The sequence below is a fragment of the Peromyscus californicus genome, unplaced genomic scaffold (assembly GCF_007827085.1).
Source record: "Peromyscus californicus insignis strain IS unplaced genomic scaffold, ASM782708v3 Scaffold_10__1_contigs__length_136768540, whole genome shotgun sequence".
Taxonomy (NCBI): domain Eukaryota; kingdom Metazoa; phylum Chordata; class Mammalia; order Rodentia; family Cricetidae; genus Peromyscus; species Peromyscus californicus.
Window position 1 is genome coordinate 136,257,675 of NW_026294391.1, and position 17,923 is coordinate 136,275,597.

At 45.1% G+C, this 17,923-nt stretch overlaps 2 protein-coding genes and 1 long non-coding RNA gene across 3 annotated transcripts; 2 read left to right on the forward strand and 1 right to left on the reverse strand.

Annotated features, from left to right (window-relative positions):
- Nucleotides 1-1,876: 1,876 nt before the first annotated feature.
- Nucleotides 1,877-3,605, forward strand: LOC128113373 (histone H2A-Bbd type 2/3-like). The gene has a single exon (XM_052743014.1). The coding sequence runs from the start codon at nucleotides 3,044-3,046 to the stop codon at nucleotides 3,410-3,412; it is 369 nt and encodes a 122-aa protein (XP_052598974.1). The 5' UTR covers nucleotides 1,877-3,043; the 3' UTR covers nucleotides 3,413-3,605.
- A 2,461-nt stretch (nucleotides 3,606-6,066) lies between these two features.
- On the reverse strand, nucleotides 6,067-6,628 carry LOC128113380 (histone H2A-Bbd type 2/3-like). Its single transcript, XM_052743028.1, has one exon. The coding sequence runs from the start codon at nucleotides 6,626-6,628 to the stop codon at nucleotides 6,260-6,262; it is 369 nt and encodes a 122-aa protein (XP_052598988.1). The 3' UTR covers nucleotides 6,067-6,259.
- Nucleotides 6,629-6,846: 218 nt separating this feature from the next.
- On the forward strand, nucleotides 6,847-17,707 carry LOC128113382 (uncharacterized). The gene is made up of 2 exons (XR_008219428.1): nucleotides 6,847-6,958; nucleotides 13,282-17,707. It is a non-coding gene; the product is annotated as an uncharacterized LOC128113382 (long non-coding RNA).
- Nucleotides 17,708-17,923: the final 216 nt, after the last annotated feature.

A 17,923-nucleotide genomic window follows, 5' to 3' on the forward strand; every position in this document is an offset into this window, starting at 1 on the left:
CCCTCCACAAAGTCACTACCCTCAATATAGGAAACGATATACTGAGATAGCTGAAATGCCAGAAAACTAACTCAGATTCCCAATTTTTAAAAGGGCTCAAAAACCACATAGCGGGCACAAAACAACAGGTGAATAAAGTAAGGAAACCAATTCAGAGACAAACCAAAACAGAGACAAGCAATAGTTAGCTAAGTGGATGAAATTCAGCAATTTGGAGTACAAATTCAAAGATGTGGAGGTATCGGGGACTATGGGGGTCCATCCCCTTGATAGTCCCCTCCCAGGGTCTGGGAAGAATCTACAACCAGCTGATAATTAATCTTTGAGGATAAGAAATGAATCTAAGCCAGGCGGTGGTGGCGCATGCCTTTAATCCCAGCACTCAGGACGCAGAGGCAGGTGGATCTCTGTGAGTTCGAGGCCAGCCTGGTCTACAGATCTACAGAGCGAGATCCAGGAAAGGCGCAAAGCTACACAGAGAAACCCTGTCTTGAAAAACAAAACAAAACAAAACGAAAAGAAAAGAAAAGAAATGAATCTACATACACGAAACTCCTAGTCTATACATTTTATTATTCTGTGTCAGTTCTCTCTCTACAAGCTTCTATTCTGCTCTCATGTCTAGCTCCTTTCTTGCCTGATTTCTCTCTATATTTATCTGCTGTTCCCTCTAAGTTCTATCTTAATTCTCTCATCTTAGTTCTGCCCCATCTAGGTTCTCATCCATCTAGTTCATTCCCATCTTAGCTCTTCTCTCATCTCCTTCTCTCTCATCTTGTTCTTTCCCACCTGGCTCTTCCTCATCTTCCATCTTGTTCCTCTAGTCCTCTCTTCTAGCCCTTCAATCCAGTTCTTCCCCATCTCAGTACATTCCTCTCCAGTTCTTACCCATCTAGTTCTTCCGTTTTCTTTTTTCCCCTCTCTCTCTCCTCCTCTCAGTCTCCTTATTCTCTCCGTTCTCCCCAAGTCTCTCAGGAATCCAGTTATAAACCCAAGCAATAGCAACCCTCTGGCAGAGCAAGGTCACCAGGCTTGAATTCTTACAGGGTCATAAAGGCAGATAAGAGTTTTCCTCAGGCAGTGACCGCCAGGCTTTCTTTTTTTTTTTTTGTTTTTTTTTGTTTTTTTTTTGGTTTTTCGAGACAGGGTTTCTCTGTGTAGCTTTGCGCCTTTCCTGGAACTCGCTTTGGAGACCAGGCTGGCCTCGAACTCACAGAGATCCGCCTGGCTCTGCCTCCCGAGTGCTGGGATTAAAGGTGTGCGCCACCACCGCCGCCGCCCGGCCCAGGCTTTCTTTTATAACCAAAAAGGGGAGTGGTGAAGGAGGAGGTCAACTGAGAACTAATGATTGGTTAGTATATCAAAAAGGGAATTTATGTGCTCAAGCTACAGTCCTAGAAGTGGTTAGGTAAGAAGTTAGGAGTCTATAGTGTTAGTAAAACTGTATAAGAAAGGAGGGTCTCAGCTTGAATTGCACAAGAAATAAAGCTATCCGCCTGACCTAAGAGACAGGCGTTGTTTCCGTAAGGGTATCACCTTAATTCAGGAGATCGTTTGGCCTTGGATGCTTGATAGGTATTTTAGATAAATACACTGTTAGGAGTTCTTGGAAGCACACAAGAAAATCATTTTAGGAACCAGCTAATATATATACAAAAGCTAAAATATCACCAAGATTTCTTAAGCCATGGCTTGACTTTCGGAAAAGTCCTTGACTTTTCCAAGTAGTAGCTTTTGTGATAGTAGCTGAATTCCATTACATTTTCCTGCAGCTTGCAGCATGGAGGAAAAAAAAAATCAACAAGGAAATTGAGACTCTGAGGGAAAATAGAAAAAAGAACAGAAGTGTTGGAAATGAATCAATCAAATGAAAACACAGTGTAACGCACCATCAACAGACAAAACCAACCAGAAGAATGAATTTCAGGGATGGAAGGCTGGTTGAGACAATAACATATTCAGGCATAAATAAAGAAAAAAACAACAGTAATGAGCATGACCAAGTCTTTCAAGAATTCTGGCATATGTTCAAGGGACCCAATCTAAGAATCTACATGGTAGAAGGAGTTGAAATAAAAATCTAAAGGCAAAGACAATTTATTCAGTGGAATTATGATGGAAATTTCCCCAAACTTAAAGAAATAAATGGACATCCAAACGCAAGAGGCATTTAGAACTCCAAATACTCATCATCAGAGACAAACCTCTCCACAACATATCATATACAAGATGTCAAAAATACAAAGCAAAAACAAACAAACAAACAACAACAACAAAAACCATTAAAAGTTGTAAGGGCTGGGAATAGTGGTGCATGCCAGTAATCCCAGCACTCAGGGCAGAGGGTGGGAAAGATTGCTGTACGTTGGAGGTTTGGCCTGGTCTACACAGCAAGTTCCAAGCCATCCAGGGGTACATAGTGAGATTCTGACTCAAGCAAACTTGTAAGGGGAAAAAAAAAATCCCAACTCAGCAACAAAAGCAAACACCACACTAAAGAATAGCCTCAGATCTCTGGTCAGCAACCCTTGGAGACTGAGCAATACACCTCTGGGGGAACAATGAGTCATTGAAGAAATCAAGGAGAAAATTTTAAATTCCCACTGCTTGGGCGGAGGATATGGCTCAGTGAGTAAAGTGGTGGCTGTGCAAGCACAGGGGCCTGAGTTCGAATCCCCAGCACCCAGGTAAAAGCTGAGCACGGCAACTTCACCTGTAACTCCAGCAGTGGCAGAGGTGTGCAGGAACAGGTGGATACCTGGGGCCTGTTGGCCACCCAGTTTATCTGAAATAGCGGGCTCCATGTTCAGTGAGAGACCCTGTCTCAAAAAATGAGATGGAGAGCAACCGAAGACACCTGGCCAAAGTGTTGAGGTGACCACAGCAACCCTAGCGGACTTCGACCAATGAGGGGTCGCTAGGATACGCAGCCAGACGCAGAGGGGGCCCTTGGGATCAGCCTGGAGGCCCAGAGCCCAGCAGGCCAGCAGAGAGCCGCCAGGTGGAGCAGAACCAGCCTGTGAGGTCGCACTCCGAGGCCAGCATGCCCAGGACCAGACAGGGCAGCCGTCGAGGGTCGTCGTCGTCTCGCCGCTCCCGCACCTCCAGAGCCGAGCTGACCTTCTCTGTGAGCCTGGTGGAACACCGTCTTCGGGAGGGCGGCCATGCCCGGCGGCTGAGCGAAACGGTGCCCATCTTGCTGACTGCCATCCTGGAGTTCCTGACCCGCAGGCTGCTGGAGCTGGCAGGCAATGAGGCCCAACGCCGAGGCGCACAGAGGCTCATCACCCCGGAGCTGCTGGACGTGACTGTCTACAATAACACGCTGCTCAGCGAACTGTTCCAATTCGCCACCATCTCCCAGGTGGCCCCGGCTGGTCGCCCCCGTCGTGGGCGTCGACGTCAACGCTAGCTACTACCTGCTGCTGCTGTTGCTGCTGCTGGCTGGCTCTGGGTTGCTGACCTGCCCATCCGCCCCAATCTACCCACCGAGCATCAGTTCATCCCGCCCAAACTTTGCCACAGACAGCCCTGCGAGGCTGGTCAGCCTCGTCCCTTCCTTCTCCCTGTTGTGCTCTTATTAAAGCTTTAGTTCGAGAACCCCATAGGTTTGCTTCCCTGGCTTTTCCTTTGGCACGGGGTGGGGGTGGGGGTGGGGGCAGAGGGTGAGGTGGGCCTAGTTGGAGGAACACAGCGGGTGGGAGTGGTGCTGGGGTGCAGGTGACCTACAGGCTGGTTTCCCTAGTTTTTCCTTTGGGCATGAGGTGGGAGCGAGTGGAAGGTAGGGGAAGAAGGTCAGGGTGGCCTAGTGTGGCAACACAGTGGTGTTTGGGGTGCAGGTGTGGAAGGCAGGCGGGCAGGGATGGTGGAGGAACAGCCGCTTTGGAGGGAGACAAGGGGGACCTGGATGGGGGTACCCCCATGCACCTCTTGGCCCTGAACCAGCCTGGGCCAGCCTGGCCAGCTGCATCAGAAAGATGGCCTTCTCATGGGAGACCACAGAGCAGAGACGACCCACGTGCAAAGGCGGCCTTTTGGCTGGGGATGCAGACGTGAACAGAACAGTGGCACGTCAGGAATAATAGGGTCATGGAGGATCACGATGCTAGTTTTTGTTATGACTGATCCTAGGATGGTCCGCAAGATCTGCCAGGAGGCTGCCTTGGCAATGGCTGTAAATGATGTGAAAGCTAGCAATGGCTCCCGCCAGGCCAGGGCCAGTTCTAGCCTGCACAGGCTGGTCTCGGGTTTGTGGAGGCCACAAGGGTCCCAGTGCTAGGCCCCGCACCACACACAGTCATTTGCATACTTGGCGGACACTGGGCCCCGCCAGCCCATCAATCAGCGTCACCCAGGCCCCGCCCCCACAGGCTGTTATTTACATACGGGTCCTGTGGCCAGATACCATCCGACCTCCCTGACTAGGTTACTGCAGTGGCCCTGCCCGCCTCATCAGCTCTCTTTGCATATCACCGTGGCAACGGGTGAGCGCTGGGGCGCCTGCTGCAGCCACAGCGGAGAGGGAAGTGACGCAAGCCCTATCCCAGTCTGGGTGGTGGCTGTGCCCGCCCACGCGCCCCAACTGGAAGGTAGGAGGCCCGGCTGGCAGCTGGCGGCCAACAGGAAGGTGGGCTGAGTGACTGTGGTGACCTGTCTTAGATGCCTTGGACTTCTTGAGATACCTGGCAGCCATGTCTTTGTTTCCGTGAGTCGTTAGGACTAAATTGTTAGGCTTATATTCTGTAACCCCACCTATTTTATCCGCCATATCCACAATTTAAAACCCCATCCCCCTAAGCTACAAAAGCATTGTCTGTCTTCTTCACATCGAATGCTGACCTCATGCAACCCACCTTGCGGGGAGTCAACGTGTCTACAGAAATAAAAGGCTTGTTTTAGTTAACTTGGCCAAGAATATTTGGGCCGGTGGTCTTTCTCCCTCCATGTTTGGGATTAATAGACTCTGGGCAGGGCCACAGCATCCCATTGGAAGCTCGTCTTGAGATTGTTGGACACCTGCCAGAAGCGATCCAAGAAATCCTAACGATCAGAGTTGGACCACGGATCAGAGCGGCCTCCTACCTTCCAGTTGGGGCGCGTGGGCGGGCACAGCCACCACCCAGACTGGGATAGGGCTTGCGTCACTTCCCTCTCCGCTGTGGCTGCAGCAGGCGCCCCAGCGCTCACCCGTTGCCACGGTGATATGCAAAGAGAGCTGATGAGGCGGGCAGGGCCACTGCAGTAACCTAGTCAGGGAGGTCGGATGGTATCTGGCCACAGGACCCGTATGTAAATAACAGCCTGTGGGGGCGGGGCCTGGGTGACGCTGATTGATGGGCTGGCGGGGCCCAGTGTCCGCCAAGTATGCAAATGACTGTGTGTGGTGCGGGGCCTAGCACTGGGACCCTTGTGGCCTCCACAAACCCGAGACCAGCCTGTGCAGGCTAGAACTGGCCCTGGCCTGGCGGGAGCCATTGCTAGCTTTCACATCATTTACAGCCATTGCCAAGGCAGCCTCCTGGCAGATCTTGCGGACCATCCTAGGATCAGTCATAACAAAAACTAGCATCGTGATCCTCCATGACCCTATTATTCCTGACGTGCCACTGTTCTGTTCACGTCTGCATCCCCAGCCAAAAGGCCGCCTTTGCACGTGGGTCGTCTCTGCTCTGTGGTCTCCCATGAGAAGGCCATCTTTCTGATGCAGCTGGCCAGGCTGGCCCAGGCTGGTTCAGGGCCAAGAGGTGCATGGGGGTACCCCCATCCAGGTCCCCCTTGTCTCCCTCCAAAGCGGCTGTTCCTCCACCATCCCTGCCCGCCTGCCTTCCACACCTGCACCCCAAACACCACTGTGTTGCCACACTAGGCCACCCTGACCTTCTTCCCCTACCTTCCACTCGCTCCCACCTCATGCCCAAAGGAAAAACTAGGGAAACCAGCCTGTAGGTCACCTGCACCCCAGCACCACTCCCACCCGCTGTGTTCCTCCAACTAGGCCCACCTCACCCTCTGCCCCCACCCCCACCCCCACCCCGTGCCAAAGGAAAAGCCAGGGAAGCAAACCTATGGGGTTCTCGAACTAAAGCTTTAATAAGAGCACAACAGGGAGAAGGAAGGGACGAGGCTGACCAGCCTCGCAGGGCTGTCTGTGGCAAAGTTTGGGCGGGATGAACTGATGCTCGGTGGGTAGATTGGGGCGGATGGGCAGGTCAGCAACCCAGAGCCAGCCAGCAGCAGCAACAGCAGCAGCAGGTAGTAGCTAGCGTTGACGTCGACGCCCACGACGGGGGCGACCAGCCGGGGCCACCTGGGAGATGGTGGCGAATTGGAACAGTTCGCTGAGCAGCGTGTTATTGTAGACAGTCACGTCCAGCAGCTCCGGGGTGATGAGCCTCTGTGCGCCTCGGCGTTGGGCCTCATTGCCTGCCAGCTCCAGCAGCCTGCGGGTCAGGAACTCCAGGATGGCAGTCAGCAAGATGGGCACCGTTTCGCTCAGCCGCCGGGCATGGCCGCCCTCCCGAAGACGGTGTTCCACCAGGCTCACAGAGAAGGTCAGCTCGGCTCTGGAGGTGCGGGAGCGGCGAGACGACGACGACCCTCGACGGCTGCCCTGTCTGGTCCTGGGCATGCTGGCCTCGGAGTGCGACCTCACAGGCTGGTTCTGCTCCACCTGGCGGCTCTCTGCTGGCCTGCTGGGCTCTGGGCCTCCAGGCTGATCCCAAGGGCCCCCTCTGCGTCTGGCTGCGTATCCTAGCGACCCCTCATTGGTCGAAGTCCGCTAGGGTTGCTGTGGTCACCTCAACACTTTGGCCAGGTGTCTTCGGTTGCTCTCCATCTCATTTTTTGAGACAGGGTCTCTCACTGAACATGGAGCCCGCTATTTCAGATAAACTGGGTGGCCAACAGGCCCCAGGTATCCACCTGTTCCTGCACACCTCTGCCACTGCTGGAGTTACAGGTGAAGTTGCCGTGCTCAGCTTTTACCTGGGTGCTGGGGATTCGAACTCAGGCCCCTGTGCTTGCACAGCCACCACTTTACTCACTGAGCCATATCCTCCGCCCAAGCAGTGGGAATTTAAAATTTTCTCCTTGATTTCTTCAATGACTCATTGTTCCCCCAGAGGTGTATTGCTCAGTCTCCAAGGGTTGCTGACCAGAGATCTGAGGCTATTCTTTAGTGTGGTGTTTGCTTTTGTTGCTGAGTTGGGATTTTTTTTTTCCCCTTACAAGTTTGCTTGAGTCAGAATCTCACTATGTACCCCTGGATGGCTTGGAACTTGCTGTGTAGACCAGGCCAAACCTCCAACGTACAGCAATCTTTCCCACCCTCTGCCCTGAGTGCTGGGATTACTGGCATGCACCACTATTCCCAGCCCTTACAACTTTTAATGGTTTTTGTTGTTGTTGTTTGTTTGTTTGTTTTTGCTTTGTATTTTTGACATCTTGTATATGATATGTTGTGGAGAGGTTTGTCTCTGATGATGAGTATTTGGAGTTCTAAATGCCTCTTGCGTTTGGATGTCCATTTATTTCTTTAAGTTTGGGGAAATTTCCATCATAATTCCACTGAATAAATTGTCTTTGCCTTTAGATTTTTATTTCAACTCCTTCTACCATGTAGATTCTTAGATTGGGTCCCTTGAACATATGCCAGAATTCTTGAAAGACTTGGTCATGCTCATTACTGTTGTTTTTTTCTTTATTTATGCCTGAATATGTTATTGTCTCAACCAGCCTTCCATCCCTGAAATTCATTCTTCTGGTTGGTTTTGTCTGTTGATGGTGCGTTACACTGTGTTTTTCATTTGATTGATTCATTTCCAACACTTCTGTTCTTTTTTCTATTTTCCCTCAGAGTCTCAATTTCCTTGTTGATTTTTTTTTTCCTCCATGCTGCAAGCTGCAGGAAAATGTAATGGAATTCAGCTACTATCACAAAAGCTACTACTTGGAAAAGTCAAGGACTTTTCCGAAAGTCAAGCCATGGCTTAAGAAATCTTGGTGATATTTTAGCTTTTGTATATATATTAGCTGGTTCCTAAAATGATTTTCTTGTGTGCTTCCAAGAACTCCTAACAGTGTATTTATCTAAAATACCTATCAAGCATCCAAGGCCAAACGATCTCCTGAATTAAGGTGATACCCTTACGGAAACAACGCCTGTCTCTTAGGTCAGGCGGATAGCTTTATTTCTTGTGCAATTCAAGCTGAGACCCTCCTTTCTTATACAGTTTTACTAACACTATAGACTCCTAACTTCTTACCTAACCACTTCTAGGACTGTAGCTTGAGCACATAAATTCCCTTTTTGATATACTAACCAATCATTAGTTCTCAGTTGACCTCCTCCTTCACCACTCCCCTTTTTGGTTATAAAAGAAAGCCTGGGCCGGGCGGCGGCGGTGGTGGCGCACACCTTTAATCCCAGCACTCGGGAGGCAGAGCCAGGCGGATCTCTGTGAGTTCGAGGCCAGCCTGGTCTCCAAAGCGAGTTCCAGGAAAGGCGCAAAGCTACACAGAGAAACCCTGTCTCGAAAAACCAAAAAAAAAACAAAAAAAACAAAAAAAAAAAAAGAAAGCCTGGCGGTCACTGCCTGAGGAAAACTCTTATCTGCCTTTATGACCCTGTAAGAATTCAAGCCTGGTGACCTTGCTCTGCCAGAGGGTTGCTATTGCTTGGGTTTATAACTGGATTCCTGAGAGACTTGGGGAGAACGGAGAGAATAAGGAGACTGAGAGGAGGAGAGAGAGAGGGGAAAAAAGAAAACGGAAGAACTAGATGGGTAAGAACTGGAGAGGAATGTACTGAGATGGGGAAGAACTGGATTGAAGGGCTAGAAGAGAGGACTAGAGGAACAAGATGGAAGATGAGGAAGAGCCAGGTGGGAAAGAACAAGATGAGAGAGAAGGAGATGAGAGAAGAGCTAAGATGGGAATGAACTAGATGGATGAGAACCTAGATGGGGCAGAACTAAGATGAGAGAATTAAGATAGAACTTAGAGGGAACAGCAGATAAATATAGAGAGAAATCAGGCAAGAAAGGAGCTAGACATGAGAGCAGAATAGAAGCTTGTAGAGAGAGAACTGACACAGAATAATAAAATGTATAGACTAGGAGTTTCGTGTATGTAGATTCATTTCTTTTCTTTTCTTTTCGTTTTGTTTTGTTTTGTTTTTCAAGACAGGGTTTCTCTGTGTAGCTTTGCGCCTTTCCTGGATCTCGCTCTGTAGATCTGTAGACCAGGCTGGCCTCGAACTCACAGAGATCCACCTGCCTCTGCGTCCTGAGTGCTGGGATTAAAGGCATGCGCCACCACCGCCTGGCTTAGATTCATTTCTTATCCTCAAAGATTAATTATCAGCTGGTTGTAGATTCTTCCCAGACCCTGGGAGGGGACTATCAAGGGGATGGACCCCCATAGTCCCCGATACCTCCACATCTTTGAATTTGTACTCCAAATTGCTGAATTTCATCCACTTAGCTAACTATTGCTTGTCTCTGTTTTGGTTTGTCTCTGAATTGGTTTCCTTACTTTATTCACCTGTTGTTTTGTGCCCGCTATGTGGTTTTTGAGCCCTTTTAAAAATTGGGAATCTGAGTTAGTTTTCTGGCATTTCAGCTATCTCAGTATATCGTTTCCTATATTGAGGGTAGTGACTTTGTGGAGGGGTCCCACTGGCTTATTTTCTCCCCCTGCCCTCACAGTCTTGTGTGTTTCTGACTGTACTTGCACATCTGTTGGGAAGGATGTGTCCCTCTGGTTTTTAATTTCCCCCTCCCCCCCTTTCTGTTTTTTTTTTTATTTTATGTGAGTGTGTGGTGAGTTGTTTTCTCTTGAGTTTGTGTTCCCCACTACTATTAAGAGGGGAGGCTGACAGCAATAAGAGATACAATGATTTGACATTAGTCCAGGTTTTGCTGCTAAGAGGGCCAGCCTCCAGCAGTGCAGGGCTCAGAGGGAATCCAAGGCATCTGTGAGTACTAAGACCTTTCTATCTGAGGGGTTTAGGGACAAGGACACTCACATACTCTCTTGACTGTTTCCTTCAGACAGACCTTTTCTTTATTCTTCTTTATATTCTCTATTCTTTACTTTCCTGGTGATTTCCTTCTCTCATTCTTGTTGTTTTCCTTCTAACTCTATCTTTATTCTTGATGTTTTCCTTCTAATTCCTTTTAACTCCCATTCTTGATGTTTTCCTTCTAACTCATTTTAACTCTATTTTTATTCTTTCCCTTACAGCTTATATACCCCAGCAAAATCTTTCAGGCAATATAAAAATTACAATGTGGCTCTATTACAATCAATCCATGTGAGTCTATTAAATGGGGAACAGAACTTATTAAGATATAAATTGAGGAAATACACTCACGATTATAGAATGGAGTAGACAGCAGAAGTCGTCCTCTGATCTGACCGGGAGCAAATCCACCTCGCAGGCAGGAGCAGGGAGAAAAGAGCATGTGACCCTTCTCCAGCTCCTTATAAGAGGTCATGTACAATAGCAGGAAGCACCGCCTCCTTTGGGCTGTATAGCCCAAGGTCATGGGCGGAGCAAATACCACTACATGGCTACATTCTGTTTTTCAAGTGAATGATTACAATTAATACAAATAAAAAAAAAGCCTGCTTTCCATATCCCTTAACATGATTAAACATTTTACATTATTACAGGTGAAAAACAAATTACCCCAAGAACCCACGTACATTCATACCCAAGCAACTTGTTATAGATTAAAAGTGTAAGCAAGCAAGGTATTCTTTTACTGGCAGGCTGCATTCTGTGGTTACAAAGAAAGGACCAATCACTTTATTACTTATCTTGAAAGGTAATCTTATAAGGAATCTTAAAGGAATCACAAATCTAAACTTTTATACGTGAAGAAACAATCAGTCAGCTCCACTTTAAATCTTTAGGGTGCATACCCACTCATCAATAGTTTCTTATTTCAGGAGATTGAGGGCAGAAATGGGTATAATCATCACCTTTGATCACCAACCAACCCTAGCATGGAAAGTACATCAGCTAGTAACAATTGGGCTGCTTTGTATTTTCTCCCTGACCTTAAGGCAACTATGTGCCTTTCTAAAACTTTGTCTTCTTGGGTTTTTCAGCTCAAAGCTATTTGACAAAAACATCTAGTCTAATCTTAAGTTATTTTCAAAGCCTTGTTTCAGCTATGATGCACTCTGAAATCTGTGAACACATCTCCCAACATTAAGATTAGAAGAATTTAAACTAGCTGGGCTACAGGGACTCAATTATTTTTCTTAGTCATTAACCTAGGCCACAGTCTATACAGCTTCTCAATAGAAACTCATGTGTTCTAGCTGTGTGACACTTCCTTGTTTTATTTTTAATCATCAAAGCTCTATTTAACTAACATTATTATTATTATCAGTTAGATAGTACAACTTAGGAAGAAATCATCTTCATACTAATCCACAGGTAAAAATGCCCAGTAGAATGGGATGTTTCCATGAGATAAACGCACTACATTACTGGCAGTGGGGATCTCCTCATACCCATTACATCATGCCAGATACCAGAGGAAGATGGCAGTGGCAAAAATGTGAAGGCACAGCAGAAGCAAAGTGTGATACTTTGTTTGTGATCTAACAAATAAAGCTTGCCTGAAGATCAGAGTGGGGAGCTAAGCCACTAGTTAGACATAGAGACCAGGCAGTCGTGGCACACACCTTTAATCCTAGCATTTGGGATCTCATGCCTTTAATGCCAGCACTGGGGAGGTGGAGATAGGAAGTGATATGGCTGAGTAGAGAGGAGAATATAAGGTGGTAGGAGACAGAAGCTCACTGTCTTTCAAGCTGAGAAATTGGCAAAGTAGAGGTAGTGGCTGTGGCTTGTTCTTTTTTCTCTCTGATCTTCCAGCATTTGCCCCTATATCTGACTTTTGGTTTTTATTTTTAAGACTAATTAGAATTCATGCTTCAGTGAAAGACATTCTGGAGTCTGTGGTTTTGGGGTCTTGTCTATCTATGATTCACCCATCAGAGATTTTCCTCCTGGTGGGCTGACACCCCCAAGCCATCTGCTGCTCCTGTGATATGGTCACTGGCATCTAGGTGGTAAATACTCTCAACTACTTGGGTGTCGTCGTCCTTTTCTCCCTCACAGTATGCAAATTATTTATCTGATCATAATGTATATGGACTCTTTACTGGGTTAATCTTCAATATCAGTACCATCATTAGATCCTTTTCATCTTGATTAATTAGGTGACTCACAGAAGACTCTTTCAGCTGCCAGAATACAGGCAGAATCAGAGAGGAAGGGTGGACATTCACAGCTTGAAGAATGCATTTTCAGTATGGAAGTCCAACCCTAGGCTGGATACAGGACTTCTATTCCAGAATACTTATTTTCTGTCATGGAATAACCCTCTAGACTTATGTTCAGAGAAGGCAGTGGCCACTAACATACTAGTATTGTTACCAGAGGGATCTGGGATGAATATACTTCTGAAACATTTTTCAAACAGCCTTCATTATTTTGCTGTCCAGTCACCTTCATGCTTACTCCCAGAGTTATCTTTGCATTCTTGAAGGATCCTTAGAGCTAGCCTGTAAATGAGGCTGGTCTTTTTGTTTGCTTGTTTTTTTTTTTTTTCACTTTTTCACTGAGGAATCACAATTCCTCATTTGTGCCCTACACAGATCTGCTAAGTCAGTTGTGACTCATTCATCTGCTCTTTAATATGTAAATCTTAGTTGCTGCCTCCTCTCCTGTTCTAATCTTTTCCTTCAAATCCTGTCCTTCCCATCTGTTTAAATAGAGCAATAAGAACTTAATTAAGAAAGTTTTCTCGAGGACATGAAATCATATGTGAATTTATAGGCCCCCTGTACAGTATATCTTAATCATAATCATGCACATCTTCTTGCCTGTCACATTCATCCTAAAACCTATTTCTTACAGGCCACTCTCCCCAATACTCTTCAGAGTTTGCTTGTCTCACTAGCCTTTTACTCTTCTGTTCTTTAAGCTTTCAACCCCTAAGGTTGAAACCAAAGGTTGTAACCAAAACCTCCAAACAACTTCCTATCCCTACATCCTCTGGCCTAGACGTTCAGATGCCAGGTTACCATATTTGTGCTTCATCACCTATTTATCATCTCTGAGGTATATACGGCATTTTCTTATACCCTTTCTAATAATATTGGCAACAATAGTAAACAATTACTATGTATTATTCATTGTGTTTACTCACTGTAGTATGTAATTTATACATATGACTGTTTTGTTCTTTATCATAGATCCTGAGTGAAATGCATTCATTAGCTCCCTCTTGAACATGAAGACACAGGCTAATGGGAGGAAAAGAGCATCTCAAAAGATAATAAGAGACAGAGATGGAATTCAAGACTAGGTCAGTCCAAGTCTTTGTTCTTCCCATGAAACTATCCTACTTCAATGAAAGCATCAGAAAAGCTAGAAAGCAGATGAAGAGAGGACACCAATTACTAGAATTGGAAGGACTGAGTGGCTACCATCAAAGTGTACACTGTGAAGAATGGGGTAATGGAGAAAAAACTTTCACTAACTTCACACATTTGTACAACATTAACTCTTGTGATCTGTGCTGGTCTCTTGTTAATCACAGCTAATCCTTCAGAGCCAATTGAGATTCTTAATTCAAATTTATCATACCAATGGAGTCTTTGCTTCCCCCTGAAAGTTCACAAGCCAGACCTCCATGTCTGCATTTTTTTCAACACTGATATTTTCCAATATTCTACATAACAGCCCACTAAATTTTGACCACTCAATGGCTTTTCCAGCCCAAAGTTCTAAACATTTTCACAATTCTCCCCCAAACATAGTTAAGTTATTTACAGCAATACTCCACATTCCTGGTATCAGTTTCTGTCCTAGTTTGGTTTCTCTGTTGCTGTGTTAAAACTGACCAAAATCAATTTGGAAAGAAAAGGTTTATCTCAGCTTACATTGTACACTCCACCAAGAAAGGAAGCCAGGGCAGGAACTCCAGGAAGAACCTGGAGGCAGTAACTGAAGCAGAGGACATGAAGGAATGCTGCCTACTAGCTTGTTCCTTGTGGTTTTCCCAGTTTACTTTCTTATACAACCCAGGGCCACCTGCCCAGGGGTGGCACTGCCTATAGTGAGCTGGGCCCTTCCACATGGATCATTAATCAAGAAATGTCCCACAGACTTGCCTACAGCCCTTCCTGACAGATGAAATTCCTCAGTTGAAGTTCCCTCTCCCCAGATGACACTAGCTTATGTCAAGTTGGCAAAAAACTAACCAGACTATATCTTCAGTTAAACTGGAATGGTTATCTGCTGACACAGAAAGTAAGTTAGAATACCACTATTAATCTGCATGCTACATGTCAAAATGAATTAAAATGGTTTATCAGAGTTGTAAAAGATGCCTGCCTCTTTCATCTCTTCGGAAAGGAAGTTTGGAATCTATTATTCAATCTAAGACTTTTATATTGCTTTATAGCCTGGAGCAAAAGCAGTTATAAAGATAAGCCCAGATCAAGGAAGTATACAGTCATACTTTGTATGTCCAATATAAGGAATGATGGAAGAGTAAAATCCACATAGTAATGTATGGATTTCTCACTCAAGTTACAGTGAGTTCATGATATGGAAAGCCCACAGTTCCAAACACATGGCAATGATGGGCAAAATATAAAATGTAAGCTGAAAAGGGCTAACAATGATAAAAAATTTAAAAAAGACCATATAATTATCTCCATGTTGAAATATCAGGCTTACTGCTCTAGAAGCAAACTGTGGTAGATAGCAGTTAATCTCCTGAAAGGCAGAATGTTCCAAAAATATTCTTTGTAAAATGCTGGTCATAGGCCAGGTTCATTGTTTAAAGTGAAGGTATTTACAAATTCACTAACCCTTATCCATTGGTATTACAAAAATAAGGAGGGGGGTGGTAAAAAAGGAAACACCGTCAAGTCAGAAACTTCCAGGGTCTTTAGCTCTGACTAGGTACAGGGTTATGCAGGTCAGGCTACAAATAGAGCCTGGCCTCACAACTAGGAGATAAGTTCAACCAGCAGCTGGCTCTGAGTAGATCTCCCAAATGCCAAAGACAATGGGTTTGAATCTAACAACTGACTGGTATTTAGGAGTCTAGTTAGGAGGGGAAAATGCTGAATGAGTTGATTTCTTTCTACCAAGCTTCCACCTTGGGAAGAAGTAAACCTAGAAGAGTTGAATAACATTTTTTAGAAAACGCTTTTTATTACTTTTTAATGTTTGCAAACTATTTGTCAAACTAGATGATCATGGGACTTTTTTAAAAGATCTTGCTAAGCAAACTGAAAGTGGATCTGATGATTATTGTTATACTATGAATGGTTAGAGAGACTGTGTAAATGTGGAGATGGGAGGAAGTTAACATTTATTATGATATGGCATGCTAACTAGAAAATTTGGCTTTGGTGTCAGGTTTCTAAACTCTGTTCTGTGACCTTAGCTGAGGTGCTTAATCTCTCTTTACCTGTATGTTTTCCATTTATAGAATAGGAATGGGGCTGTTGTTCCCATTAAAAGCATTTTGAGCAGTGTTGCTGTTTGAATATGAAATGTGCTCTATAGGCTTATGTGTTTGAAAACTTGATTCTCAGTTGGTTGCACTATTTGGGAAGGTTGTGGGACCTTTAGGAGGTAGAGCCTTGCTGGAGGAAGTATGTCACTGGTGGTAGGCTTTGAGGATTTATAAGTAACCCCTAATTTCTGGGTTTTTTTTGTTTCCTGAGTGAGCAGCAGAATCCTTACAGGCTGTCTAATCCAAATTCACAGAACAAACTGAAGCTCAGCATAGGATTGGGGAATGCCTCAGGTCATTTAGTAGAGAAGGGAGGGAGTAAGGATTCAGCACAGGGCTCTGTGCTTGAGTGATTCTCAAACAACCTGGAGTGTATCAGAATTCCCTGGAGGGTTTTGCTGGTGTCTATTCTTAGAGAGTTGGGGGAACTTGGAGGAGTAGAGAGGGGGGGAGTGTAGCAGGACTCTTAAAAGTTCTTATTAATAAAATCAAACCTGTGGCCAGTTATTGGGGTGAATGCTGGAAGGTCAGAGAAGCAGAACAAGCCACAGCTAACCTCACCTGGCCAACTTCTCAGCTGGTCTTGTTTCCTCAGACTGGAAGCCTCTGTGTCCTCATCCAGAATGAATCTCAGCTGAACTGTGCTGTTCAAAACCTAAAAGCTTAACCAGCCAAAGGCTGCTAGTTTCTGATCCTCACGCCTTATATACCTTTCTGCTTTCTACCACCACTCCCTGGGATTAAAGGCTCGCTTTCTGGGATTAAAGGTGTGTGTCACCATGCCTGGCTGTTTCCAACGTGGCCATGAACTCACAGAGATCCAGAGGGATTTCTACCTCTGGAGTGCTAGGATTAAAGGTGTGACTGCCATCATTTTCTAGCCTTTGTATCAAGTGACTTTTCTGTCTCTGACCCCAGATAAGTTTATTAGGGTACACAATATTTTGGGGAACACAATACCACCACAGGGGAGGCTGCGGTCAGGATACATTGAATGAGAGAAGAATAAATTACAAAGTAAAAAGAGAGGTAGGAGTGGCACATTTGCCTACATCCTCAAATGATGATATAGCTAGCCTGAGGATCCCTCACAGCATACCAGAGTTCATTTATCATTTCTTTCTTTTCACCATGGAGTACAGAGTTTGCAATCTGTAGAAATTTGCACACAAAAGTGTAACAGATAAAGAAAAACATATAGCATTAAGAAGGTGAGATAAATGGCCAATATTTCCAAGTTGTGAGGGATTTTCCAGTTTCAAAAAGCTGATAAATTTTATTAAGTATACTAACAGATTATGAGTTAACTAGCTTTTTTCTTATTTTCTTTTTTCAACATTAGTTTTACATTTTTAATTGTTTGAGAATTTCATAGATGTATATGTTTTGATTAAATACACCCCCCCATTCTCTCCCATCCAATTCCGCTTGCCCACCACTTTTCCCTCAAACCTTGATGTGTTCTGTCTTTAAGTCTTTAAATCCAGAGTCTACTTAGTATTACTTGTATGTGCATGGGTGTAGGACCATCTACTGGGGCATGGGTAGCCTCTCAGGGACCATATTCCTGAAGAAAATTGCCAGTGGCCATGTAAGAGGAACAGCAAGTGGCAATTGAAGTTCGAGGTGTCAGCCCACCAGTAAGAAAATCCCTGATGGGTGAATCTCAGATAGGCAAGGCCCCCAAACCACAGACTGCAGAATGTCTTTTGCTTCTGCTGTGCCTTTACATGTTCGCTGCTGCCATCTTTCTCTGGTGTCTGGCATGGTATGATTGGGTGTGGAGAGATCCCCACTGCCTGTAATGTAGTGTTTATCTCATGGAAATATCCCATTCTACTGGGAATTTTTACCTGTGGATTAGTATGAAGATAATTTCTTCTTAAGTTGTACTGTCTAATTGATAATATTAGTTTAAATAGTTTTGATAATTAAAAATAAAACAAGGAAGTTTCACACAGCTAGAATACATGAGTTTCTATTGAGAAGCTGTATAGACTATGGCTTAGGTTAATGATTAAGAAAAACAATTGAGTCCCTGTGGCCCAGCTAGTTTAAATTCTTCTATCCTTAATGTTGGGAGTTGTGTTCATAGGTTTCAGAGTGCATCATAGCTGAAACAAGGCTTTGAAAATAACTTAAGATTAGACTAGATATTTTTGTCAAACTGTTTTGAGGTGAAAAACCCAAGAAGACAATCTAAAGTTTTAGAAAGGCACATAGTTGAATGAGGAACTCATTAAGGCCAGGGAACAAGAACAAAGCAGCCCAATTATTGCTAGTTAACACACTTTTCTTGCTAGGACTGGTTGATGAACAAGGGTGATGATTAATTTTTTTATACCCATTTCTGCCTTCAA

Excerpts from the sequence above, each read along its gene's own strand:
- LOC128113380 (XM_052743028.1), bottom strand. The coding sequence starts at position 6,628 with ATGCCCAGGACCAGACAGGGCAGCCGTCGAGGGTCGTCGTCGTCTCGC.
- LOC128113373 (XM_052743014.1), top strand. The coding sequence starts at position 3,044 with ATGCCCAGGACCAGACAGGGCAGCCGTCGAGGGTCGTCGTCGTCTCGC.